General features: G+C 59.7%; 1 protein-coding gene across 27 annotated transcripts; it reads right to left on the bottom strand.

The window, feature by feature from the left end:
* Nucleotides 1-1,129: 1,129 nt before the first annotated feature.
* Nucleotides 1,130-27,097, bottom strand: PSEN2 (presenilin 2). Of its 27 annotated transcripts, none has more exons than XM_080824721.1 (13): nucleotides 27,003-27,048; nucleotides 25,208-25,358; nucleotides 21,166-21,201; nucleotides 16,832-16,992; nucleotides 14,321-14,535; nucleotides 13,058-13,199; nucleotides 10,858-10,925; nucleotides 10,049-10,269; nucleotides 9,268-9,366; nucleotides 6,565-6,648; nucleotides 6,134-6,235; nucleotides 2,777-2,895; nucleotides 1,130-1,822 (listed from the first exon to the last, which is right to left on the bottom strand). In XM_080824721.1, exons 4-13 carry the CDS (start codon nucleotides 16,970-16,972, stop codon nucleotides 1,667-1,669), a joined length of 1,347 nt encoding a protein of 448 aa, XP_080680847.1. In that variant the 5' UTR covers nucleotides 16,973-16,992; nucleotides 21,166-21,201; nucleotides 25,208-25,358; nucleotides 27,003-27,048; the 3' UTR covers nucleotides 1,130-1,666. The 27 variants fall into 27 exon arrangements, with proteins under 27 accessions (XP_080680847.1, XP_080680831.1, XP_080680842.1 ...); XM_080824705.1 differs by lacking the exon at nucleotides 27,003-27,048 and adding an exon at nucleotides 19,322-19,460 and having other exon boundaries at nucleotides 13,058-13,250; nucleotides 14,321-14,613; XM_080824716.1 differs by lacking the exon at nucleotides 27,003-27,048 and adding an exon at nucleotides 19,322-19,460 and having other exon boundaries at nucleotides 14,321-14,613; nucleotides 25,208-25,356.
* Nucleotides 27,098-27,748: the final 651 nt, after the last annotated feature.

Below are 27,748 nucleotides of genomic sequence, written 5' to 3'. Positions count from 1 at the left end.
AATATCTGAATCACCTTTCCGTCCTCCGCCCCCTGCCCCAGACTCTGTGTCAGGGTCCCAGACTCCCAGCCCCTGGGACAGCCTCCCCAGGCTGGGTCTCCTCAAGCAGCTGTTTCCCCCGAAAGGGCTTGCCCTCTGGGGCTGCTCACATTCACCGGCTTTCCCGTCTTGGCCCTTCCTCGTGGGCACCGTTCCTCTCTCCTTCCTGGTTGATCGCTGGGACATGGGGCCCCCCCACCCTCTGCTTGTGCCCCCAAATGTGGCTTGCAACCCAGCACCTTGGCCAGTCCTTTGACAAAGACGTCTCCACACCTAACAAATCAGAACTTATCAAAGCTCATCTTTGGGGGGACCCCCACCCCCCAACTACTGTTTTGAACAAATTGAACAAGTTAATCCCAGGTCTTCCTCCCCTTTGCCACCAGGGGCCAGCCCTCTTCTTCTGAGACTCCAACCTACTGTCGGCTTTCCGGGCTGTGATGCCATCACCCTGGGCTCTGACCATGACCATGAGTCAGTTAGCAACGGCTGGTGCCTGGATCCCAATCGCCCACACAGAAAACACCAGCCCCGTCCATCTGCACCTGGCCTCCAGGCCCCCACATTCCCTCCATGCTTCTACCAACAGTCCAAACTGTCAGAGCTGCAAACACGGGCCCTGCGTTGGCTCAGTGGCTGCCTGGCCACGCTGCCCTGCACCACCAGCGGCCACCAGCGCTGCCTCGAGCACCTGAGCCCCGGCCAGATGCATCACTGAGATTCTCTCCCTGTCCTGGGATGGTGGGGGCAAGAAAGGGAGAAGCCGACCGGTCCACGCCCCGGTCATGGAGCCCAGAGATGGACACGGGAGGGATGACAGTGGGTTCCAAATACTGTCAACACTGCCCCTTCCCGGCCTCCCACAGTGCACTGGTTTGCCAAGGAGTGATGCTGCTTGTCTTGGCTCTGCGCAGCCCGGCTCAGGAAGCCTTGGATGTGGAGAAAAGACGACAGACAGACATGAGCCGTGAACCGCTCTCCTTTGCAGTGGGGCGAATCTTCCCCCGTCCTCTCCCCACACATCCTCCCAGGCAAGGCCACGAGACGCAGCGAGCAGGGTCCACACCCACACACACGCCCAAGTCCAGCATTCCAGGAAGATTCACTGATTTATTGATATTAAGCCACTTCCCAGCAGTAACTGCTGGAACAAGAACAGGACTCGGTTTCTAAAGGTAATAAAATAACGATGACATCACAGACAAAGCGTTGGGGACGTTCCACGCAGGGCAAACTGGCTTTCTTCTCCTGCCAGAGCGGGCAGGTGCTAAGTGCCATCCCGAGCACGAGCTCCTGGTCCCTTCCTTCGCCTTGGCCCTCGGAGCATCCTGGGCTGTGGCATGGGGTGGGCGACCTCGCCACACCCTCCCCTCGTGGCCCAGCGGTCTTGGGCGCGTCCAGACCAACTCCTGGTGCTTCCAGCCAGTGAGCCGTGGTCAGACGACAAAACCACGAGCACCAGAAAGTTGGTTCTTCCTCTTCGCCAAGTAAACACGACACTTTTTTCTTTTCTTTTTCTTTTTTTTAAGGAAAGAAAAGTCTTAAAAATATATGGCACTAGAGTGTAGAACTACGCGAGGGCCCCCACGACAGCCTCCCATGGCTGCCAGCCCCGTGCCCGGCCCCATCAGATGTAGAGCTGATGAGAAGCCAAGGTGTCCATGAATGGACGCACCAGGTTGTCGGTGGAGAAGTAGAAGATGAGCCCGAACGTGATGGAGATGGGGAGGGCGGGCAGCGCCTTCTTGAACACAGCAAGCAGCAGGAGGGTCAGACACAAACCCTGCGGGACACAGAGGGGAGGGGGGTGGTGACCGCCGGTGCGGATGGTGGGCAGCGGCTGAGGTCCAACCCCCGGGCTCTGGTGCCAGCAAGGGGCGTGTCGGACAACAGCCCCGGACACCCAATCTTCCCAGGGCCTCTCAAAGCTCTGTGCTGTGCCAGAGGGGGAGCGCTCACCCCGTCTAACACCCTGCATGCTCACGCGGGAGCCTCCCGACTCCCAGACCACCGCCCCATCTGGCAACAGCAGTGACATGCGTGACCAGCGGCCTCCCCTTAAGGGACGTGTATTTGTAAAGAGCTGCACAAGCTCCATGGAAAGGCCGGGGAGGGTCTCAGCAGTCAGCACCTCGAGGAAACCAAAGATGCCCTGTGACCCATCCCCTTGGAAGTGGCCGCCCATCCTGCCCCGCCCTGGCCAACGGGGGCAGTGGTGCAGGGAGGGGACAGGGGACTAGAGCAGCTGCCCTGTCCCTGGGGAGGGCAGAGCTTCAGGTCAGTCTGGGGGTCTGCTACCCGATCCCTGACACGCCCGGGGACACCCAGTTTTACGGGGGTGGAACGTGGAGCACAGGCCACTCGGAGCCTCCACTGTCCAGATGCAACCTTCCTGGGCACTTCCCGCATTGTGGGTGTCCGGCCACACCGAGTCACCACTGGGGTTCAAAGTGACAGGGGCCCCTCCCTGCCTCACAGACATCATGAGACCACACACAGTGTCGGCCAAGCCTCTGCACGGCCACATGTGTGGTCCATGATGCCGGAGTCCCTCAGCCACACCTGCCCGGGCCGGACCCTTCTGTAAGCCTGGTCTCATCTCCAGGGGCTTCCTGGCAGCCCTGCCCAGCCCACAACATCCTGCCCCTCCAAGGGACAGCAGCCTCTGAAACTCTTCTTGGATCCAGGTCCCCCCCCAAACCAGGGAGACAGGGCAGGGTACACCCAGCCCACTCACAATGAGGATGGCCACGAAGCATGCCAGCGTGGTGTTCCAGTCCCCGCTGCCCGTGGCCGCCGCCTTGCCCACCAGCACACTGTAGAAGATGAAGTCCCCCAGGCCGAGCTTCACGCCCCCTGTGCAGGGAAGACAGAGCGAGCCCGTCAGTGTCGGGAGCCCCAAGAGGAAGGGGTGGAGAAGGCAGAGGCCAGCCCACAGCCTAGCTGCTCTGCCTGCTCCAAGGGACCCAGGGGACCCGGGACCAGAGTCCTGAGGCCCGTGGGGTCCAGACAGGGCAGGGTCACTGCCAGCCCACCTCACCTGGCCTCTGGGGCAGGGACTGGTTGCCGTGGAAAGCCAGCAGCCAGGGGGAAAAAGGGGCCGCTGGGCTGGGCCACCTGCCATCCAGGCTGTGAAAAGCTAGCATTTCTGACAATTGGGGTAAAACTGGTACTTGACACTTAGTTAAAAGAGCAAATAAAATGTACTTGCAGGGGTTGGTGGGAGGCTGTACAATTTAGGGCTAAGTAAGAAATAAGTTTTAGGGAAGTTAATTTCACTCCTCTCCAGAGTACAATGTCGCCAGCCCCTTGGGAGACCCTTCCTGGTAACAAGAGATAAGCGTATTTGGTAATTAGCTTATCTCCTGCAGACCGTAGCCGAGAACTGACAGTGCCCACGACACTTCTGTCTCCTTCGGGCGGGCCTGCCCCACGGAGTCCTCCTTCACAGGCCACGGCTCCAGGCAGACGTTTACCTAACAAGGCTGCCCGCACAGGCCTGCTGCCTGTCCGCCCCTCTGCTGCCTCCCGTGGCTCACAGGGGCTCCCTGGTCAGGCGAGACCCCCGCAGGCTGGCTCCAGCCCCCAGAGAGGAAGCAGGCCTCCGGCTCACCATCTCTCGCAGCCTGCTTTCCTTCCTTCCTCTGCTGTCTGTCCATCTGTCTCCGCCACGCCCCTTACGGTGGTCTGTCAGTGTCCCTCTCGCTCACACCCACCCCCTGCTTTTCCAGCCCTGCTGTGAGGCTCTGCCCTTCCCTCTCAGTCACGTCTCTGATGAGCTCCACGCTCCCATCCTGTGCCTGTGCGAGGCCCAGAAGGCCCAGGTCCCCCGGCAGCCAGTGTGCAGCGGGAGGCAGGCACACGGCCCGTGGATGCCTGCGGCCTCCAGCTGCTCCCGGCTGGGTCCCCTGTCCTCCTCTGGTCCTCCGCCGGTGTCCTCCCTTCCTCCTCACCATGTAGACCCCGGTTGGGCCCCTGTCACTATTCCAACCTGAACCGCTCCCAGGCCCCGCTTCAGGCCCAGGTTTTGACGTGTATGGGATGCTCTCAGACCCTGGCCTGGGACAGCCCACGCCGTCCTTCCATGTGGCTGCCGCGTGTCCCCCTGCGGGTCCCGAGATGCTTCCAGCTGCCCGCCCTGCGTGCCCCACGTGCCCCTGGCTCACCCTGCACTCCCGCCACCCTCTCCTCCCAGCCCCAGCCTGCTCCTCTCCTCCCTCGCCGGCGCCAGGGGCCTGGTCTCCCAGCGGCCTCAACTCCTCCCGCAGCCAGGGTCTACCTGAAACATTAGCTCACAAACCCCTAAGGGCCCCCCACTGCCTCCAGGGCAGAGTCTCAGCTGCACCCCGAGTGCGAGTGCGAGTGCGGCATAACCCCCAAGGGCTGGCCCTCCTCAACTGCTCCCTGCACTCCCCGCGGCTCCCTCCTCCTTCCTCAAGCCGGTGCCAGGGCTGCTGGGACATGAAGAATTTTTCTGGCCTTTGTCCCTGGTCCCTGGGAGGGAGGCTACATCCCGGAATTTCCCAAGTGACAGGAGCATCTGTTACTCAGGAGGCCCAGAACCCTAAACCCTTGAGTGAGAGGACCTGGAGGGGCTGCTCCACCAGAAAGACCGACCTTGTGAGAAGGGGGCCAGGACTAGGCCCAGCTGGCCTCTGGGGGGACAGGACAGGCCCCGAGCGAGGACTCAGGCACATCTATGTAATGCAACCTGTTAGACTCTGACCCCTGAAGCCTGATGAACGTATCCACATGCTGGGTAGTGGGTGGTGGGTGGTGGGTGGTGGTGGGTGGTGGTGGGTGGTGGTGGGTGGTGGTGGTGGTGGTGGTGGTGGTGGTGGTGGTGGTGTGTGTGTGTGTGTGTATGTGTGTGTGTATGTGTGTAACCCGCCCTCATGCCTCCTGAAGAGAGCTCTCCACAGGGAGAGTTCAGGACCCTCCCACACCTGCGCTCCACATCCCTTCGCAAGGCTGGTCCTTAGTTATCTCCCTTACGATAAAACTGTAGCTGTAAGTACAGGGCTTTCCCGGCCCCCGGAGTCGTGCTAGGGGACTACTGCAACTGGAGGGGTAGTGGGGCAGAACTGGGTAGTGACCCCCAGGGAGAGACAGGGAAGGGCCTGTGTGGAAGACGGCCTTGACGACAGGTCCAAGGGCACACGGCCAAGGAGGATGAACACAGTCTTTCCACCAGGACACAGACGCAGCCCACCTGCTTTGTGCCGAGTGGCGCATGGGACCCTGTGTCCCACAGCCCATGGCGGCCTGAGCATGGGGCAGTGCTGTTAGTGGCTGTCCAGCCCAGCCTGCCTGAGCCCCGAACCCATACCTTGTGCTCCCACAGCTACACTGGGCCCTCCTACAGGCCATATAAATGCATACTGGGATGGAATTCTCCACAGCCTACGACCCTGCTCCCACTGGGTCATGTCCTTCCTCCCACAAAACTCAAAACCCTCCGGCGGCCCCCCCCACCCCCCCGGGCATGGTGCACAGGCCGGACCCTCCACTTCCCTCTGGGAGGCCCTCTGAGCGCCCATGAGCCGCGCAGTCCCACGTCTGCACCTCTGATCTACGGTTCCTTCCTGGCCTTCCTCTAACTCACCCTGGACTGTGGGCCCCTGGCCTCTGTACCCCCACTCCCACCCGTGTCCCCTGCTCCCGGAGCTGAACCCCTAGAGCTCAGCTCAGAAGTCCCCCCTCAGGTAACTTCCCCAGGGCCCCTGAGACCAGGTCAAGGAGCTGGGTCATTGCGCTCTGCCCCCCTTGTTCTCCCGCATGCTCCTCCCGGGCCCAGTGGGGGCGATCAGAGCCCACGGCAGGTACACCCGAGCCAGGCCTGGATTACCGCTCGCACCCAGCACAGTACAGACACCAACCACGCCTGCTCCTTTCTGGTAAGCGGGAAGAGCGCCCGTCGCAGCCCGGCGTAGCCAACAAGACACCACCTCTGGCAGGCTGGTCCTGGAACTTCTGTGCCCACCTCTGAGGGGGTGCTTCTCCCCCACACCCTTCCCTGGCTTCAGGGAGCCCCAGCTGCACCCCTGCCCCCACCACTGGGCCCACGCAGACCCTCTGGGCCTGGGCAACTTACTTTCCTCCTCTTCTTCCAGCTCGTCCCCTGGGTAACCAGGCAGGGGGGGCTCAAAGACTTCCGGGTACGAGGGCTCCCCAAAACTGTCATAGGAGTCTTCTTCTGTGTGTCCGCGAAGAGAACCGAGAGCCGTCACGGTGTGAGGCGGGGACGGGGGGAGGGAGAGAAACAAAACTCTAGTCAGAGGGATCTCTGAGCTCAGGGCTCCCCCTCTGAGCTCACGGCTCAGCGACCCGAAAGACAGACAGAAAAGCTCTCTGCTATGTGTCACGAGGAGAGGGGGGGTAGCTAGACGTCCCCCCACCCTTGCTCAGTCCCCAGCACGCGCCCGTCCAGGAGCGTTGCTTTCCCTTCCGCCCCTCCCGGCTCTGCACCCCCCAGAGAGGGCAGGCGTGGCGGACCTGGGTGCAGAGGCAGCCCCTGACACTCACCCATCTCAGGGTCGTAGGGCAGCTGAAGGGCTCCCTGGGAGGAGGGGTCCAGCTTGGCCATGCCCACCGTCCACACCATGGCGGCTACAGAAGGAGAAAAGGTTGTGCGTCAGGCGCTGCTGAGTGAGGCTGCCCCCAGGGCCCGGAAGGCAGCATCCCCAAAAAGCCCGCACAGGACTGTCACCTCCAGTGGGGATGCATCTACGCCCCTTGTTTGGGGGCCCCTGGGGAAGGGGTCCAGACTCAACAGATACGGGCATACAATGCCCTTTCTGGGCTTTTTTTGTACCCACATTGTTGGGAGACACTCCAGAACTGCTTGTCTTCCGGCCCTGAAACTACCCTTCCCCCGCCCGCCGCTCCCCCATTCTAGCTCCCGAGTCCTCTAGACGCCCCACACAGGTGGCAGCCCCGGCCCTCCATGACGCTTCGCTCGCTCAGCGTGGTGGCCTCCAGGCGCATCCATGCGGCCCGTGGCCGGACGCGTCCCTGCTCAGGACTGAACGACGCTCCACGGTGCGTTCATCGAGTGTCGTTCACTCGCCCGGCGGTGACAGACATGGCGTGACTGCACCCCTCGGCGACCACATGTGATGCGGCTACGGGCACGGGTGCGTGGGTAGCCATGGAGACCCTGTGTCCGGCTCCCCTGGCTTCCGCCCAGGGTGGGATCGCTGGGTCGGGAGCACTGTCTGGGCTCTCTCTGGCCCGGAAACTCTCGCCTCAACTCCCATCACACACATGTCTCCACGTCTCCACGTCTCCACGTCTCCACCTGGCGGCCCCGTGAGCGTGCCTAGAACATTCCCCACGTGGCCATGGCAGCCACGGTGGCCCCACCCTGTCCCTCTCACTGCGTGGCACCTCCATCCCTGATGTTGCTCAGACCCCAGGACACATGGATGTCCTTGACTCTTTCTCCTGGTCTGTACCCCAAGCATCGCAAATCCTGCCAATTTGGCCTCCAAAGTATCTCCAGAACCCGTTGGCGTCCTTGGCCTCTACTGCTGCCCTGGGGCCACAGCCGTACCCCCCGACTCCCGGGCTGCTAGTCACCCCCAAACCTGGCTTCTCTCCCACTCTCGTCACCATGCCGTTTCCTCTCCCCTCAGCAACTTGAGTGATCCTGCTAAAATATTCACGTCAGCTTGATCCAAAGCCTTCCAGGGCATGAAGCTCACTCAGGAGTGAAAGCCGAGTCCTCGCCATGGCCTGCAGGGCCCAGTGCCCCCTCACCTGCCTCTCCTCCCGTCTGCCCCCCACTGGCTTTAGCTCCCCAGTGCTCCTAGACCTGCCCCTCCTTTGTGCTCCCTGCCAGCTTCGGATCCCCAGCACACCTAGACCTGCACCTCCAGACCTGCCCCACTCAGCTGGCCTCAGCTCCTCAGTGCCCCCTGACCTGCACCCCCTTGCCTGTCCCTCCTCCTTTCTGCCTCCCCCAGCAGCTTTGGCTCCCCAGGGCTCCCTGACCTGCACCCCCTCACCGCCCCCTCCTTTCTGCCCCCCCCACAGTGACTTCTGCTCCCCAGCGACATGCACCCCCTCACCTGCTCCCTCCCCCCTTCTGCCCTCCAGTGGCTCCCCAGTGCCCCTGGACCTGTGCCTCTGGAAGGGCCCCCTCCTCCCTTCTGCCCCCCGTGGCTTCAGCTCAGTACTGGCTGTATCCACCTCAGGGCCTTCTGCTGGAACTCTGCCCCCTGGGCTTCCTAACACAAGCCTGGGGTCAAATGTCACCTTATGACAGAGGTGTCCTCGACCACCAAACACAAAACAGCACCCGCCCTCCCCCCGAAGTCCTCGGCCTCCCTGACACTTCATCTCTGACCAAGCACGTCTCCCCCGCAAGAACGTGTGCTCCCCCACAGCACAGAGACGGCGAACACAGGTAAGAGCCCCGTCTCGGCCCACCACACGTGGTCTCTGCTCTTCCTCAAAGTGGCCTCGAACCTGATTTAGGCTGTGGGCCCCCTGCCAACGGCTCCCACTCCAAGCTCCATCCTGCCTCTGCAGACGATCCCCAGCACTCGGCAGTGGGTCTGCACCTGCAGACAGCGAGCCCCAGGCATTCAGGCTCACTCCTCAAACACGCCCATCGACAGATGGGAGGGCAATGGGACCACAGGGCTGTGAGCCCCGAGATGCCCGAGGCCACGTGGGTCTTATCTCCTGCAGCACCGCGGAAGCCCAGCACAGTGCTTGCTGCAGAGTGTGGGTCTGACGCTCGTCTGTCAAACGCACCCATCAGTCCAACTCCCTACAGTCCGGCCCCCGCAGCCGGCAGCAGCGCCGGGTGCCTTCCCTTCAGAGACCTCCACGAGCCATGGAGCCGTCGAGGAAGCCCAACAAAGAGCAGGTCCACCTGCGCCCCCAGACCCCCGCCCTCGAGAGCCCCTCTCCGAAGCACCCTCTCAGGAGGGTGGAGGGCCAAGCGGGTGGCCATGGGCAGTGCCCACCATGCGCCACCGGACGCTGGATGGGCCACAGCTGGGGGGGTGGACCACGTCCCCTGCTGCTTTGGGCGGCCCTAACTCTCTCAGCATCTTCTGTGTGAAACCAAGATCCAGCCAGTCTTTGTCCCTGGCAGGCGGGCCACCCCGGGATCACCAAGGCCACCCCCTCCTCTTAGACCAGAGAACTCTGAAAGCCGTGGCCAGGAAGCAGCCCCCAGTTTCAAACTCGGGAGGAGACGTAGGGGTCACTCACAGGAGTATATCAGGGCAGGAAATATGGGCTCGTTCCTCTCCTGGGCGGTCTCCACCAGCATCCTCAGTGGCCCTTTGGGGCACAGCACAGCCACGAGATCTGGGAGAGCAAAGATACCAGGGTATGTGACCCGTGACATTTGTTCCCAAGCAGCCCCCAGAGAGGGGAGCTGGCCCGTGAACACTGGGGCAAATGCAGCCCAGAGCCCCAGAGTGAGGCTCCGAGTGTGCCCTGCGTGCCTGCCCCCGACCCACCGGCTTCCAGCCCTGACCTGGAGAACCCACACTGGCTGAAGCCCAGAACGGAGTCTAAACGGGTGGACTGGAAACAAGGAACCGCCATGTGGCTCAGGGACCCCAGTGGTGGGCTTGTTGTCCGGAACCTCCCATTCCCTACCCTCAAAATGGAAGTGATGGGGAAAGAGAACCACATAAACCCTAGTTACTGAGCTGCTAATGAGCAGTTCCAGGCACTCGTGATTCACGGCCCCGTGCCTGACCCTACGGCTGCTCTGAACAGATCTCCCAGTGTGTCCAGCGCTCACCAGTGTGAGCACTCCACAGACATGCAAACAATAGTGAGCACGCCCATGGCCCCGGGCCCCACAGCCCCCGTGTCTCACGAAGGTGAGCCTCTCAGAGGGGAGACCGTCCAGCATTCATCGGGGAGGGAGGCCCCTTTCAGCCCCTGCCACCTGTGGGCACCAGTGAGGAGGACTCGACCCCCGGACACAGCCCCCGCTGCCCACCACCAGGCTCAAAGCCCACCTGCATCCGCCTACCGTACACAGAGATGGCGCCCAGAATGACCCAGGCAGACCATTCCGGGAGGTACTTGATGAACACCAAGGCCATGAGCGCACTGATCATGATGAGGTAGGCCTGCTGCAGCACGAGGGGGCCTTTCCAGTGGATGCACACCATGCCCACCGCCCCGAAGTTCCAGACGGTCAGGAACAGGGTGGGGTAGTCCATGGCCACGTTATAGGTCTTGAGCACTTCCCTGTGCGACCAGAGTCAAGCATGGGCGGGAAAGTCAGTGGAGAGGTGAGACCCCCAACTAGACACAGTTCAACATTCCCTGCTCCTCAACCGCTAAGCCCCCAGCTGGGTCCTTCCGACCTCTGGTTTCATCACTAGCACCCCCTTCCCCGGTTCTGTGGGTCCTACAACGAACCACATCAAGTATTTTCTGGAACAAACTGGTGACTGTGCCAATGTCTCATCCTTGGGTTGGTTCATGTCAGCGTGCACTGGCACAACCTGGAAGACCCTCTGCCCAAGAGAAAGGTCCCCCTGTCTCTCCAGTCTCTCCTGGGTCAGGCCGCCATTCCAGATCGAAGGCAACAGAGCAGATCACTTTTCCCACAAACGAGCAAGCACCCAGGCCCAGCCCAAAGATGAGAATGTGAATCTTAAGGGGTCTACACCCCTCTTGGGTTCACAGAGATCGCCCTCCATGTGGACTGTGCTCCTTTAAATCAAGAACGAGAAAGGGAGGCGTGGCCTGCCACAGGGGCCCAGGCGAGGAAGGACGGGGTCAGAGCAGCGACAAGGGCAGAGTCTGGAGCCTGGTGGGAGGGCGACTTACCCGAGGTAGATGTAGGTGAAGAGGAACAGCAGCATCAGGGAGGACATGATCAACCAGCCGTGGATGAACTAGACAAGAGAAACAGGCAGGATGGACACAGGCCCCAGCTTTCCCGGGACCGGTGCCCAAGCTTCCAGAATCTCCGGTGGGCTCCTCCATGACCACGCTGGAAGGTACGGAGTGGCCACGTGACTGACAAAGAGGGCAGAGAAATCCACGGAGTCCTCCCCAGATCCGCTGGCAAGGGCGTGGAGCAGGAACCCTCAGGTGCGAGCAATCAGAGCCCTGTTCCCTCACTGAGGGTGGGTGTGCTGGAGACCCCCCCCCCCCCCGCACCCAGCGTGAGGGTCGCAGCTCGTGAATGTATGTACATGTAGTCAGGTAGTCACAGGTACGAGAAAGGGAACGTCAGGTTAAAGTGACGGGAGACTCGCTGGGGTGCTATCTTAAAGGGGTCACGGCTGTCTTTGAGGGAGCTTTCTCTGGTCACCCCAGGAACAGGCCTGCCACCTGAGGGTCTACTCACAGGTCCTTAGAGAGACATGTGCCTCCTGTCCTGGCCAAAGAAGCAGATCAAAGATGACTGTAGGCTGGTCCTAAGCCAGTCCCCTAGCCAGCTGTCGGGGGCACGGTGGAGTCACTGCCACCAGCCTGCCCCCATCAGTCACCTGCTTGGGCCACTGGGGACCTCAGTGGGAACCTGGTCTACCTGGAAGGCAGGTGGTGGCCTGGCTGCCTGGGGATGGGCTGACCCTCCTCGCCCAAGCCGCCTCCACCCCCCAGGACCACCACCACTGCTCTCCTGAGTGTCACAGAACCCGCAAAGACACCTTGCCAATCTGCCTCCCGTCAGTCCCGGGACAGGTCACCTGACAGCTGCTGACCACAGCAGTGCTGTCTTTCCGTAACCCCTGAGCCCCTGACTGGCTTGTTTTCACAGGCCCCGTGGCCTCTGCTCCGACCACACAACCCCATGATGTTTCCTGGCCCCACTTAAAACTGCCTTATTTCCACAAATCATCATTCACCGGTCAGCCTTGGCGTCCCAGCGCTTGGAGCAGCCCTCCTGTTGTCCACCCCCTGGTGTCATCCCGGCCGGGACAGGCTTCTGCCCTTGGGCTGAGCCTTGTCTCTGCTCCCCACCTGTGCCCAGAGGGTGGCAGCCAGCGTAAGGACCGCTTCCAACCAGCCACCCCCAGCGTGTCATTCTTTCAGGCCTCAGGGGTTCAGACCCTAAAACCTACAGCCGAAAGCTCACAGCCTGCCTGGGGAGGGACAACGCCCCTGCTTGGACCGGGGTGGGGGGGGTCCCCTGGGCTCCCAGGGTCCTCACAGCAGCTAGGGGTCTACCAGTCCCCCAGGCCTCGAAGACCTCAGCACGGCACCTGCATAGCCAGCTGAGAGGGAAACAGGGAGGTCGAGTAAACCTGTGGGGAAGTGTGGGGCGCAGGGACCCTAAAACAGAACATCTCCTTTCTTCTGAAGCAGCAGCTAAATAAAATTAACTCCCGAATGTGAGAAGGGGCGTGAACGCTACAGTCAGGGACCGGGGCAGGCGGGGTTCTGAACAAGCCAAGGATGGGGCAGCGGGCAACCCCCACAGGGGTAGGGGCTGGGGGGCACGTCTAACAGCAGCGTCAGCTCCCTCTCGGGCAAGAGCCTTGGCAAGCCTGCAGCAGCAGGGGGCCGGGAGGACAGGACGGGGCAGTGGGCAGGGCGGACAGGATGGGGCAGCGGGCAGCAGGCAGGATGGGGCAGTGGGCAGGGTGGACAGGATGAGTCAGTGGGCAGCGGGCAGGGCAGACAGGATGGGGCAGTGAGCAGCAGGCAGAATGGACAGGATGGGGCAGAGGGCAACAGGCAGGACGGGGCAGCGGGCAGGATGGAGCAGCGGGCAGGGTGGACAGGACGGGGCAGAGGGCAGGGCGGACAGGACGGGGCAGCAGGCAGGGCGGACAGGACGGGGCAGCGGGCAGCAGGCAGAATGGACAGGATGGGGCAGAGGGCAACAGGCAGGACGGGGCAGCGGGCAGGATGGAGCAGCGGGCAGGGTGGACAGGACGGGGCAGAGGGCAGGGCGGACAGGACGGGGCAGCAGGCAGGGCGGACAGGACAGGGCAGTGGGCAGCAGGCAGGGCGGACAGGACGGGGCAGTGGGCAGGGCAGATAGGACAGGGCAGCGGGCAGGGCTGGCCCTCACCTTGTAGCAGCGGTACTTGTAGAGCACGACCAGGAAGATGGTCATGGCCACGATGACACTGATCATGATGAGGGTGTTGAGGACGGAGTTGAGCAGGCGCTGGCCCACGGAGGGCGTGTCCTCGGTGAATGGTGTGTAGATGCTGAGGGAGATGGCGGGCTGCAGACTCTGCTCCCTGCCTGCTCCATAGGGCCTGCCCATGAGCCACCCAGCCTTAGCCTGATGCCTGAGCTCTGAGCAGAAAAGGAAGGGGCCCCCCCCAGGCCACCCCCTCCCCGAGGTGCTCGCCTGCCCTCCCTGAGGCCTCCCTCCCGCACCTCCCCCTCCCCCAAGCACCCCCCTCCCGCAAGGCCTCCCTCTCCCCGAGGTGCTCTCCCCCCACTCCCACCAGACCTCCCTCCCACCAAGGTGCTCTCCCCTCACTCCCACCAGGCCTCCCCCACCCCGAGGTGCTCTCCTGCTCTCCCCTCTTCCCCAGGCCAGGGCACCCAGCAAAACCCCACACCCATACCCGACCCAGGGCAGGCCAGGAGCAGAGGCACCTGCAGCCAACAGAGGCGAGAGGCCGTGCCCTAGACCCCTGCCCTGTCCACCCTGTCTGCCCTGGACTGCGGAAACTTCCTGCCCCTGAGCACTCACCTTCCCTCAACACTGTCTGCTGGGGCCCCTCCCACCCGCTCTGTGGCCGGCCCAGAACAAGCCTGCCCCTTTCTTTGGAAAAATCAAACCAAAGGGAAAGGAAACTAATTAGAAACCAAGTTCGGAGAAGATAGTCAGAGGCGGGCGACTGCCCCAGAGCAGCGGGCCAGAGAGCAGAGGGGGCTTCCCACTTGTCCATGCTGCTGCCTTCCACTAAAGGGATCCAAATCTCGCTCCCTGGGCTGGAAGCCAACTAAGAAATCTCCTGGCCCCATGCGGGTTTCCGGCCACAGGAGTGGCAGCCCAGAGAGGAAACCAGCCGTTCAGTCACATGGGGTGACACCCTGTGCCCGGGACCCCACACCCGGAGCCTGCCCTCTGCCACGTGGCGGCAGCCACGGTTCTAACTCGCCCTGTTCTCCTGGGGTCAGACCCATTATATAAACAAGGAAACTGAGGCAGAGAGCGGTTAGGGAAGGGCCCGCGCAGGTCACACCGCTGGGAGGCGGTGGACGGAGCAGAGCACGGAGTCAGGCAGCTCTCAGCCCAGCTCTGCACAGGCCCCTGGCATGGAGCTGCGGGTGCCGAGACCCTCCCCCGGCCCTGCCCTGCTCCCCAGCTTACAGCTGGCCGTTCTTCTCCGTGTAGAAGCGCACGGACTTGATGGTGGCCACCACCACGACCATGCACAGCGTCACGGGCACAAACAGCATGATCACGTGCTTCGCCCCATATTTGAGGGTCAGCTCCTCCTCCAGGCCCGATGGCTGCCCGGGGACCCCACTGCACATGTAGCGGTCCGCATCCTCGTCGAGGTCCTCCTCGCTATCCTGGCTTCTCTGCGGAAAACCGCTCGGTGAGGGCCATGGCACGCCCCCGTGGTGGGCTCTGCGGTGCCGGGCACGGGTATTTTGGAACTGGAAGAGTGCAGTTTGAGTGTTGCTTTCCAGATGGAAGAACCAGCCTAGGGGGCTGCGGTCTAGATGCCGCAGGGCTGGGACGGCAGGGCACTGGGAACATTTACGAGATCAACCGGAGACGCTTCAGAGCTAGCACACACCACCGCAAATGCGGGAAGGGGCCAGAGCAGCCACGGGAGAGGGCAGCTTGCGGGCCCAGGACGTGTGGCTCAGGAGCCTGGAGCGCATCTAGGGATCTCCCCCCTCCCTCCATTCAGGGATTCAGATGCCACTCAGTTCTGTTCAAGCAGCCACATGGATTCGGGAGGAGACTGGCCAGGTGACAGAGGAGGAAGACAGATTACACTCACTAGAAGAGTCAGCACCCATGAGTACCCTCTGACTGCAAGACACTGGGAATTTGCAGAGGAAGAAATTGCTTGGAACTCCCCTGACATGTGCAAAATTGGGCATGGAGAACTGGATGCCGTGAACCAGACTCTGATGGGCTAACTGGCACCAAACTCCTGGTAGGGTGGGAGGGCAGGGCCTCAGCACCTGCTGCCCCAAACCCATCTGCAAGAATTTCTGTTTGGGAATCGTGCCAATTTAGGGTCACTCGCGGCCTCGTTAATTACATTAACCGCCAGAGCCAGAGCCAAGCAAAACACACATTCAAAAGGACCGCTGCTTCAATACTGGTTCTTTGCAGAGAGAATTCCAAGTGAGACTCTCAGCTAAGAAAAGGAGAAGTGCAAAGGAGGGGTTAGGAGTGGTTGGTGGTGGCGTTGAGCTGAAGAAACTGGAGACCAGCTCACTGGGAATTCAGAGGATGAGAGAAATGAGCTCTAATTTCAGCAACGGAGACTAAGGCTGGCTGGCAGGAAAAATTCCCCATGAAAGGTTTTAAATACTATAACAGGCAAAATGGAGCTGGGGTTTCGGGCAACTCCAGATGCTATTTTGCCTTGCCGGGGTGGGAGGTAGTAAGGCTAGGTGACTCTCCCCCCGGGCACCCCGACTTATGATGTTTTAACCTCATGTCCTGCAGAGATAAGATTGTAATGTGTGCATGCCCCCCAAATTCACACATTGGACCCTAACCCCCCAATGTGATGGAATGTGAAGGTGGGGGGGGTCTTTGCGAGGGGACTGAGTTGTGAGGGTGGAGCCCTCCTGATGGGATGAGTACCCTTACAAATGGGCCCCAGACACCTGTACCCTGATGTTTATAGCAGCAATGTCCACAACAGCCAAACTACGGAAAGAGCCCAGATGCCCACCGACGGATGGATAAAGAGGTGGTATAAATCTACAATGGAATATTACTCAGCCACCAAAAAGAACGAAATCTTGCCCTTTGCAATAACGTGGATGGAACTAGAGGGTATGATGCTAAGCGAAATAAGTCAACCAGAGAAAGACGACTATCATATGATCTCACTCATATGTGGAATTTAAGAAACAAAACAGAGGAAGATAGGGGAAGGAGGGAAAAATAAAACAAGACAAAATCAGAGAGGGAAGCAAACCACAAGAGACTCTTCTTAATCATAGGAAACAAACTCGGGGTTGCTGGAGGGGAGGGTGTGGGGGGGATGGGGCGGCTGGGGGACAGGTATTAAGGAGGTTGCTTGACATGATGCGCACTGGGTGCTTTATAAAACAGATGAGTCATTGACCTCTACCTCTGAAACTAAAGAAATAAAATTAATGGGCCCCAGAGAGCTCCCTGGCCGGCCCACCACATGAGGACCCGGAGAGAAGACCCAGAAGAACCAGATGCTGGATCTGTCGGCCCCTTGCGCTCGCACTTCCCAGCCTCTAGAACAGTGAGGAGACTTCCATTGTCTCTAAGTGCAGCCAACCCAACCGTCACACACGACTGAGGTAGGTGCTCATCCCCTGGCTCCGGGTCTGGCCGCCGACCCTCCATGGTGCTTCCCCTGCCACCCCAGGCCTGGGCTCCCCTCCCAGCATCCCGCTGCATGGCGCTTGTGCCAGAAAGGCGAGCCCGCGGGGGCTGGGGACAGAACCATTTAGTCCGCAGCAGACTGCAGACGTGCCATCCAATCCAGAGCCCTCAGTGACCGGGACCCACCGCCCACCCTGGGGGACCTACCCTGGGGGACCAATTCTCACCTCTACTTTCCCCTCCCTCCCGCATCAGGGCGTGCCTGGGTTCCAACCATGAGGACCAGGAGCCTGGGGCCTCTGACCGCTGGCAGAAACCTACCCACTGGGCAGCACTCTCTCTGTCCTCCAGGCCCTGCCGGGCCTCCTGGCAGCAGCGCGGTGGGGGGCTCTCAGCCGACATCAGGGACGTTCTCTCGTCACACACTTCTTCCTCACTGTCAGAGGCCATGAACGTGAGCATGGCCCTGCCTCGGGAAGCGCCTAGAGAAAAGAGCACAGGGTATCTCTTGTCCATCTTCCTGCAAAGCAAAGGCAGCAGAGGGCTGAGGGGGTGGCCAGAGGTGGCCTGAAGGCCTGGCCACAGGTCCTGCCTGACAACCACCCATGATGCTTGGGTCGAGGGTCTGCTGGAAAACAAGGCTTCCCAGGAGTTGCCTCTATGGCAGCCACCAGAAGGAATGGCCGAGGAGACCCAGGCCTCCGGAGAGAGGCCCGACTAGAAAAGTTGTGGCTACTCCAAACTGTCAGCACGCTCATTCGTTCAATCAACAAACATCCATCGAGCGCCTGTGGTGGGACAACCACCACACTGGGATCTGGGGATAGGAAGATGAGCAAGAAATACATTTGTCCTTAAAAAAAAAAAAGAAAGAAAGAAAGAGAGACAGAAGGAGAGAAAGAGAGAGAGACACACCTCCAGGTGGCTCCAGTCAGTGAAATGTCTGCCTTGGGCTCAGGTCATGATCCCCGGGTCCTGGGATGGAGCTGGGCTCTCTGCTCAGTGAACAGCCTGCTTCTCCCTCTCCCCCTGCTCACGCTCACTCATTCTCTCTCACAAATAAATAAATAAAATCTTCCAAAACCAAAACAAAACAAAACAGACCAGCAACCATCCCATGTGACCAATTATGTGATCTAAGTGTTCACCAAGAGGTACAGAAGCACGAAGGAGGGTCACTCTCAGAGATCAAGAATGTTTTCTAGAGAAGATACCACCCCTGGCAGAGACAGAATTTTCCAGGTGGGAGGAAAAGGCAGAGGGCATGAAGAACAGACACTCCAGGTGGGGCCTGGCACTGCCGGGGCAGGCGGGGGGGCTGTGGAGATGGGAGGGCCTCCCAAACTGTGTTAGGATATTTGGCAACCCTGGAGATGGAAAGGAAGGAGACCGTCTTGTCCCTGAAGACAACCGTGGGAGGGGGACAGGCTCTGCCTCAGGGGCAACAGCTGGACGCCAGTGAGGGGGGCATTGGGAGGACACCCATCCGCTCTGGATGTGGGGGTGAAACAGGTCAGAATCCAGGATGACAGCCAGGCACAAAGCCGCGGGCAGGGGACAAGCATCTCAGGGGAAAGACAGAGTCTGGTCCAGGAACCTGCTGAGTGAGAAGGGGTGAGATGAGTTAAAAAGGGTCAAGGAGTCTGGGGCGCAGGGGAGCAGCGAGACCAGGAGAGGTGGGGTCAGTGTGTGTCTGGTAGGAAAGTACAGCTGAGGGACCCAGCAGGAAGGCCAGGCTGGAGGGTGCGAACCGCAGGGAGGCTCGCCCCCAGCTCCGCTGTTCTAACCCAAGCACGGTGTCCACCCGGCAGCAGCTCAAGGAAGCGAGGGCGGCGGAAGGGCCCGGAAGAGCTTCTGACAACGCCTGGCGGACCTCGCTGTCCCTGCCAGCTTCCCGGGCAGGCCTGCTCTCCCCGCAACGCCTCCCAGAGGCCCTCGGGGCTGAGCTACGGGGCACCGGGGAGAGAGGACCAGGCCTGGCCTCTGCTGAACGCATGCTTCCATGAAAGCTCCCCGCCGGAGCGCGTGACCTCCCAAGGAAGCAGGCAGGTTCCTTCTCTCGTCAGCCAGCTCTGCTCGCCCTGACAGGGATGCAGCCCAGGCTGTGGTGAGGGTTACTCCTGAGCGGACCCCCTCACCTCCACTCCCCCAGCTGCAGGCCAAAGGCAGAGCCCGCATCTGCTTACCTCACGGATTAGGACCTGTGACAAACGGCTCCCGGTCAGTCTCACGGGGGCCTCAAAATGAACCAGCTCCAGGGCTCCCGGGGGGGGGGGGCTCAAGTCAGTTAAGCATCTGCCTTTGGCTTGGGTCATGATCCCGGGGTCCTGGGATCGAGCCCCACATCAGGCTCCTTGCTTGGCACAGAGTCTGCTGCTCCGTCTCCTTCCGCCCTTCCCCCCACTCATGTTTCCTCTCTCCTTCTCTCTCAAATAAATAAACAAAATCTTTATTAAAAAAAAAAAATGAACCAGCTCCCCTGATGCAGGGCAGACAGACCAGAGCAGGAGTCGAAAGAGAAATACCAGATGATGTCACTCGCAGGCAGAATTCAAGAAACAAAACCACCCAGCACACAAAGAAACAGGTCCCTAAACAGAGACCCACAGGGTGGTTTCCGGAGCGGGGAGAGGGGCCCACAGGTGGAGGCGAAGAGACGCTTCTCGTGATGCATGCTGGGAAACCTGCACACCAGAGACTAATACCACAGAGCCTGTTAATTACACTCAAGTAATAAAATAGAAAGACAAGAGCAGGAGGACGAGCAGAGGAAGAGAGAAGACAAGTGTCAGGACAGGGATGAGGCCCGACCTCCTGCAGTGAAGGTCAAGAGGAGGAGGAGTCCGCCAGCCGCTGGGTCTGGTTGTTGGGGGGTCCCAGGTCTCAAGGATTCGGAGGGATGGAGGCCAGGAACAGCTTCCCAGGTGGAGACCGGGGGAGGCAGGGCATCCTGGCAGAAAGATGTGAGGGATGGGGGACCTCCCAGACCTGCCGCTAGAGTGTGGGGACCTAGCAAGTAGCAGGAAGTCTGGAGGCCCCAGAAGGCCGGAACCACCCTCCACCCCTAGGGAGGGGCAAGGGCTGAGTCCCGCAGGGAGGGGCCAACCAAGGCTTCCGGACAGAAGAGGGGTGTGAACAGAATGAGGGGAGGGGGCGCCTCCCTCTTCACTGCAAGCCCCCCAGTACCAGCCTCAGCTCAATGCCACGGGAGGGCAGCCGGACCCGGGACCCGGCACAGTGAACCTGAGGGAGCCCAGTCTGAGGGGACCTGAAACGGGGGGGGGGGTGCTCTCAGCACCTTGTTTTCTAGCTCACCACTTCTGCTTGGGGTAGGAATTAATAGTAGAGTTAGGACCCCTCTTCTCTCCCTCTCAGGCCCCTGCGGAGCCTGCAACTGATCTCCACAGTGACTGGAGGAACAGATCCAGGTCCCAGGATGGAAAGCCTCATGGCTGCAGCTCCCTCCCCCTCCCCCTGGGCTCCCAATGACAAGCAGGAGGGGAATGGACAAACAGGGGGCACAGATGCTTCTTGAAAGAAGGGGAGCCACGGGGGAGAGTGGCGACACAGAGGAGGGGGCCAGTCCTTCCAATTTCCATTTCTTCAGCCACTTGTCAGCAGCTAACAAGACAGTCCCCAGAGGCCACTTCTGCCTCCCAGTGTTTCCCTGGTGTCCCCAAAGGACGCCTGGCAAGGTGAGCTTGAAGAAAGACTGTCAGAGCTAATTCAGGCATGGCCTCCTCGCCCGAAAACAAAGGCTCCCTGGGCAGATTCCTCCCAAGCCTGCCCTGATGCAGGGCACAAGACTCCCAGGACCCTGGATGGCAGGCCCCGAGGGGGTTGTGGCTGCCAGCCACCAAGGCTGTCAGAACACGGGCTCTATCCAATCCCAAACCTCTGGGCTTGCTGACTGGGTAGGGACAGGTGAGGAGCCTTCAGACCCCTGAACACCAGACAGGGTACTGAGTACTCAGAAAAGGCTGGGTCCCTTAACATGCTATTTCTCAAGGGTCCCGGCCATCTGGGGCAGGGCTGTTGGGCCACCACCCCTGAGCTCTGAGCACGTACTGCATGCAGTGACAGGGGAGCTGGGTGCTGCTCTTCCTGCCCATTTTACAGATGGGGAGACAGGTCTGCAATGTGATAGGTTCAAAGTCACCCTTGTACCCAGGCAGTCAGGGTCTGTAGTCCTGAATGCTATGCTAGACCACTTAGTGAGCATGGATCCCCAGCTCCATTCTGACCAAAGGTCCAGGGCTCTGCACCCTGAGATGGCCCCCAACTGAGAGTCTCTCCTGGGGCTGCCCGGCTCTGGAACCCAAGCCCAGCCAGCCCCCAGGCCCCCAGCTCAGGACTCTAGGACTCCTGTTACAATCTAGCCCCCATCCCCTGGCACTGCTCAGCACTACTCGCTCACTGGATCTGGAAGTGAAAGAAGAACGTGCCTTCTCCTGAAACCCTCTCTGCTCAGAGAGCCCCGAGGCTCTCTCTTCCCACCAGGAAAGCTGCAGGGGAAGAAGGCAGTTCCCAGACACAGAGGGTCCCCAAGTAATGCCCACCACTGCCGAGGACGTGGAAAAACTAGGTCTCCGTGGTCCAGCACCACCAACCTTTCTGAAGGCCATGCACAGGGGAAGCTTTCAAAACATTCGTACCTTTGGATCCTGAACTGCTACTTCTCGGAACCTGCCCTAAGAAAATAATAAAAGACTTTCATAAACACGTTTGCTGCGGTTGTTTACGATGATCCAAAAAGTGAAAATTACTAAAATCCCTGACTCTGGCCTAGGACGCGTCCAGTGTTCAATGTAATGGATCTAAACGTTCACATTCACGACCATCTGAACATTCTTCGAAAACGTTGGTATATGAAGGGCTGGCAAGACAGATCACAAAACACCGAATACAGTTAACCTCTGGACGCTGAGACTGTGGGCCATTTTTTCACATTTTCCTGCATTTCTAAAACCTTCTGTTATAATCAAGGATTGTGCCAGTAGGCTTTTTTTTTTTTTTTAAGCCATTCTTTTTTTTTTTTTTTTTTTTTAAAGTAGGCTCCGACATGGAGACTGGGGCTTGAACTCACAACCCTGAGATCAAGACCAGAGCTGAGATTGAGAGTCAGATGCCCGATTGACTGAGCCACCCAGGCACCCCAAGCCATTAATTTTGTAAAGGGAAATATGGAATATCAACACTGAGACAGAGTTCCTCCCCATCCTGCCACTCCTGCGTGCCCTCAAGGGATTGGGGGGGGAGGGGGACAGGTGGACGCGGCCCCTCTTTTTACCTGGGTCCTGGAGAACAGAGCAGCTGGGAAGTACTCCTCTTGCTTCCAGGTTGGAACCAATGCCTGACGGCACCCCAAAATCTCGGGAGGGGGAAACCACCCCCCAAATGGATGCGGATCAACAATCTTACTCGATATTTGTCCACATCAGGGCGCCAGTGACGTCAGGATCGCCCGTGGGAGGAGGACTGGGGCGGGCGGGGGCGGGGCGCAGAGGCTCTCACTGCCACCCCCTGGCAGGTCCTACCAACCACATAGCAACCAGCCCTCCTCCAGCTGGGAGGGGGCCGAGGAAGCCTCCAACGGCCGACGGGAGGAGGGGCAGCCCTTCCCAGGGACTGCGGGCTGCCTGGCTTGCATTAGGGCGCAAAACCCACACAGCCAAAGAAGCCACCACTTCCTCCCATTAATCAGCTGAATGAGATCGAAAAGCTGAATTAGCCAAACCCGGTGAGTCCAACCCAGAGAATTCCCCCAGAATGCCTGTGTCAGCGGCTCCTGCGGTTATTAAGGAAACCCCGTGACCCATTTTCCTTGACCTTCTCATTCCAGAGACAGACTGTAAAACGCCATAGTAACCAAGAGCTCCTCCTTGGAAAAGATGTAAATCGCTCCTCCAGAAGCAAAGTGGGAGTTACCGCATTTACCTCGAACAGGAGGGCGACAGAGGAAGGTCAGGGTCCTGCAGCAGGCTGAATTGAACCAGGAGTCCTCACTTTCAAAGGGGGTGGCTCAGGTTTGCACAGACCCCTCTCTAGGGTCACCCATACCCGGCAGGACCCCCGGGAGGTTCTCACTGCCTCCCTCATACTGGGGAGCCGTTTGCAAGGGACAAAGTTCCCTTAGGAATTCCCGTGCCTCCTTGTCTCCCCGTGCCTCCTTGTCTCCCCGTCCCCCCTGGCCCAGGGCAGCCGACCTAGTATTTGGTCCTGGTTGGCATTCATCCCTCTCTCTGTCCACCTCAGCCCAAACCGGGATGCACCATCATTCACCAGACGGTTCTCCCCAACCCAGGGAGGTAGCCTTGGTCAGTGTGCCTCCCCGCAGGCTGCTCCACGCTCCCAGACCAGAGGCCCCAGGGGGACCTGACGGAGCCTCCCAAACCTGGACCCAGGCTCTCCATCTACCACTGTCTGCCGTCTTATACTCAAAAGTGCCCCGAGCCCAGGCTGACCTCCCTCGTGTCCTGCAGTAACCTGGAGAGGGGGCAGTTTGGGAAAAGTGGCAGAGGCCATGGCCCTAACATGCCACCTTCGAGGAGGGCCCAGGATAAAAGTGCTCTTTTTAAGAGAGAAGCAGCGATCCAGTCACCTAGCTGTGGAACTTGAACACGCTCCCTGGCTGCGTGGCCCGAGACAATAGATTTACTCATCTGGAAAGGAGCAGAATGGACACACCTTGCAAGAGTCCTGCGAAAACGAGGGATAATATGTAAAGTGTCCGGCACAGAGCAGGTGTTGGGAAATAGCAGTTACCGTGAAGACGGAACACAGGCAGCGATACAGCGGGACGAGTGCGAAGCTGTTGATGCCCCCTTGGAAAGTAGCATGTGCGCTAAACCACCAGACACAAGAGTTCAGCAGCCAAGGTCACCCCTCACGCAGGCCCCGGGGAGACAGGGCTTCCCCCTAGCCCCAGCCTCTGGCAACATGAGCGCTTTGTCAAAGGCCAGGGCACATCCACAGGACAGACGCCAGAGCTGGCACGGACCTTAAAGGCCATCTGGTCAGTGCCCTAGTTTGTAGTTAAGGAAACTGGAGCCCAGAGGGGCCAAAACCTTGGCTGCAGTTCAGGTCGGCCAACTGCCCGTGAGCAGCTATCCCCCCGCTCACCCAGAGTAACGCCTGAGACTCGCACACTCTGAGTGGCCCAGAGCCATGGTCACACAGGCGCGGCACAGCACCCCAGGGGGGCTCTCTGGGGGCACTCTCACCCTTACGAGGCATGTCTTTGATATATAGCTTCTCCAAAACACAGACAAGAGGTCGCGGAATTACAAACGCCTCCTGATTAGGGCTTCACTCCTCTCTCTCCTGCCCCCAGCCCCTCTCTCCTGCTTGGGGGCTGCTCTGCCTTCCGTCAGTCTGCTACTAGGGCTCCACATGGTGGGGAGGGGGCTGGAGTCTGCAGGCTGCTTCTCTGGGTGGGTTCAGGGTGCTAAAGTGTCCTGCTACACACTAGTCAGATCAATAATGACACGCTCACGTTCTCTATACGCAAGAATACCCATGAAGGGAACATTCTGAAGATGGAACATTCACAGAAAAAAATAGGACACAAAACTTCATGCCCAGCATCCTGCCTCCAACACTTTCATAAAGAATTCTATGTATGTGCGTGAACTGCTGTAAGGAAGCGTATGCTGACGGGGGGGGGGGGGGAGGGTTATCTTTGAGCTGCGAGCAAAGGGAGGACCTTTTAAAAAACAGTTCCTAAACATGCATTATCTTTATCTCCATAAAGCCACAGATTTTCTGGTTAAGGTACAGAAGAAAGGTGAGCACCCTTTCCATTTTCCTTCCTGTGCTCCAGAAGACCATACTGCGGCAAAGGTGAACGAGCAACCCATCCTCCCAGGCAATGAAGAAGCTGGACGAGGTTGATCTCCTCCCTGACATCTGGTCTTTCCCCAGACTTTACCATGGCAGCCTCGAAACCTCCCGGCCTGGAGGTCAACACTGGTTACACAAGGCTTGAGGCCCATGTCCGATCAAGCTCCCCTCCCGGGCCCTGGCTGTGGGAAGCCTCCGCCAGCCTCAGGGCCCTGACATTCCCTCCACCCGCCCTCCCCGCAGCCACTGGAGTTGGGGAACAGGTGGGAACACTTGCAGAAACACTGGTTGTCTTGCCTTCCCCCAACTAAACAGCATCCCAACCTCAAAGCAAGAGCTGTAAACCAGCCAAAGATACCTTCAGTAGAAACACGCATGGGATCTACCCACACACTGCTTTGGTCTCTTTAGAAAAAATTATTTAGGGGCACCTGGGTGGCTCAGTGGGTTGAGTGTCTGACTTCAGCTCAGGTCGTGATCTCAGGGTCCCGGGATCTTTGAGTCCCATGTCAGGCACCCCCCCTCAGCGGAAAGCCTGCTTCTCCCTCTCCCTGCGCCCCTCCCCCCACTCGTGCTCTCATGCTAATAAATAAAATCTTTTAAAAATTATTTTTTATTGCTTTGTCAGGTAGCTACTAACGGAGAGCACACAGAAATGTCCAGGGCAGTAGGGCAGGGACACAGGTTGGGAGTGAATGTGGGAGGCCTCCCTCTGCAAAAACCCAAAAGATTAAGACCCAGCCAGCTGGGTTCAAATCCTGGTGCTCTAGTCACCAAAGGCACCTAATAGGACAAGTGGCTTAGCCCCCTGAGCCTCAGTTTCCCATTACTGTAGTGGGTAAAAATAATAGCTACTTTCGTGTGGCTGCAGCTGTATATGATACTCTTCAAGTTCACCATCAGTAATGCTTGTGGCGCCCAGCTGGCTCCGTAGGATGAGCTCTTCATCCCAGGTTGTGAGTGCAAGCCCCACGTCGAATATCGTGATTACTCAAATAAATAAAACCTTAAAAAATAAAAATGAAAAATAACTCAGAGGCCAAGGGAGGGGAGGCCTCCCGTTTGGCAAACCCGTGTGTGCGGTGGGACTGGGAGCAGCCGTCGAGGTGCTGAGGGGCAGGTGACAGGCCTGGCAACACACACCAGACCTCCAGGCATGCGAGTGGCAGCCTCCAGCCAGGTGCTTTCTTATGCTGCTCCTTCTCCAATAGACAGGAACAGGGCATTCATTTCATCCATCCTCCTGCCCCCTGCATGCACCAAGACCCTAGACTTGGCGCAGAGACACCTGAACACCAAGCCATGCAGAATTTTCCCTGAAGCCCTGAAATGACTTCTAGCCCATTCTGCAGCAAATGTTCCTCCAAGCCTTCCACTTTCAGCCCTAGACCTAAAGGCTCCTTCCTTCCACCCCAGGAAGGAATCTGGACTGCCAGCCTGCCTGTCTGCCCACTGGGTGGCTCAAGCTGCAGCTCCGAGCTGGCCCCAGGACCCCTGCCTCCTCACCAGCTGGGTCCAGAAAACACAGCTGCTGACACACCTGCCTGCTCCCACACAGCCACCTTCAGGGAGAGGGCCTCCTGAGGCTCCCACACCTGAAGCAGCTTATCCAGAGCCTTTAATTACTGCTGAGAGCACTGGAGGCTCAGGTGTCTACAGAATGGACATCGAGGGCACCACACCAGAAGCCAGGGTCGGTCCTGATCAAGTTACTGTCCCTGCCGCCCCAAAGCCCAGGCTGACCATTAGGGCGGCTCTGCAACTGCTCTGGAGGGGATCCTCTCAGGTTCTCCATCTGTAAATGGGGACGCCGCTAGTGCACGAACCCACAGCTCATTCCTCAAAAAGGAAATACTCATTAATTCAGCAGGCAGAAGCATTTCATCCAACTCCCCAAGGGCTGAGGTCTGGTGCCAGGGCTGGAAAGCAGACTTCCCCCTTTGCGGGTTCTGAGCCTGGCTCTGCTCTATCCCACCTGGATGGCCTTGGACAGCTGCGTTACCTCTGTGGGCTGAGTTTCTTCATGGATAAAATGTGGGGTGGGGACCGGCCTCTGTTTCAGTTTTCTTCAGCTTCAAAAGCTTGATTCTGGGAGTCTCCCCACCGCTATAAAACGGCCAAGCACCGTTGATAGCGAAATCGTCAGCTCCAGGCCCGATCTGCGGTCGGTTCCCCACCCTGGCAGTCAGACCCTCGCCTACCCCTGCTTCGAAGGCCCGTCCGCCCGAGAGACGAGGCGGCCCCAGCGCGGGGAGGACGCCGTGCCCGCGCCTCCCAGACCCACGTGCGCTGCTTCTTTAAATGCCCGGCCCTCCAGCGGGCCGCACCGCGCCTACCACCGGCGGGCTCGGGCCGCGGGGAGGCAGACACAGCCCCGCGCAGGCCCAGGCCTGGGGGCCGCTCCCCGCACTCCTCCCATCCCCGAGGTCCCGGTCAGCCCCCGCCGCCGCCGCCGCTTCCCCGCGCGCTCCCCTTTCCGCCCCTGCGCCGGCCGCAGAGGCCGGACAGGCGCGCGCAGGGACCGCAGCCCCGCGCTGGGGAAGGGGCCACGACCCGCCGCTGTGAGCGGCTTGCGGGGGGCCAGCACCCCGCTCGCGGGTCGCTGCGGGAGACCAAACCCCGCCCGCACGCCCCAGACCCGCCGGCTCACCTGCTCCGCCGCGGCGCTGCGGCGGTGTTTACGCCGCTGGCCGAGCGCCCGTCCCTCCCGGACCCCCGCGCCGGCGCAGACCCCGCCCCGGCCCCGCCCAGGTCCCGCCCCCGTCCCAGTCGGGTCCGGCCCACGGCGCCAGCCCCGCCTCCCCTGGAGAGGGGCCCGCAGGGCCTGTAAGTGGCGCGCGCTGGGGCCTGACCTGCTCTTACCGCGGGGTGGGGATGCGGGGGCACACCTGACATCCGTCCGTGCACTGACCTTAGAAGGAGCGGAGGCCGGGCCTGTGATCGCACAGGGGCCTGGGAGCTCCGTGGAGCCGAACGCATTTGCTTGGAGGACACTTCTTTCCTTGTAGTGTTGGGTCCCCGGTCTCCCCCTTCCGCCCTCCCAAACCCCCAAGGCTTTGCTCCCATTAAGATAGCACTAGTGGCCTGCTGTGAGCTAACATCATGAGAATATTCCTGCTCTATTTTCTAGAACCTCAAAGCCACCAGGAGTTCTAGATAAAATTGTACAGGGATGAAATTACTACCGATGACCTGTGAGTAGGCCAAAGCAGTTATGACTCCTGGATTTGGGGGTCCGTGGGGCAAGCTGAGATTGTGAACAATTTGACATTTCTGAATGGCTTGCTTTTTTAAAAACTAAGGTAAATTCGCATAACATAAAATTAACCTTTTAAAAAAAAATATTTTATTTATTTATTTGACAGACGGGATCAGAAGTAGGCAGAGAGGCAGGCA

Source organism: Martes martes, assembly GCF_963455335.1.
Source record: "Martes martes genome assembly, chromosome: 15".
Taxonomy (NCBI): domain Eukaryota; kingdom Metazoa; phylum Chordata; class Mammalia; order Carnivora; family Mustelidae; genus Martes; species Martes martes.
Note: the sequence above shows the minus strand (reverse complement) of the source record. Positions and strands in the feature narration are given on the sequence as shown.

What these genes read in the sequence shown, in the direction of transcription:
- PSEN2 (XM_080824705.1), bottom strand. Translation starts at nt 25,300, where the DNA reads ATGAAGAGCTCATCCTACGGAGCCAGCTGGGCGCCACAAGCATTACTG. An exon ending in CTTGACCTTCACTGCAGGAG is followed by an intron (nt 16,993 to 19,321) that starts GTCGGGCCTCAT and finishes TCTTTTCTCTAG; the next exon opens with GCGCTTCCCGAGGCAGGGCC. An exon ending in TCCTGCCCTGATATACTCCT is followed by an intron (nt 6,649 to 9,267) that starts GTGAGTGACCCC and finishes CTCCTTCTGTAG; the next exon opens with CCGCCATGGTGTGGACGGTG.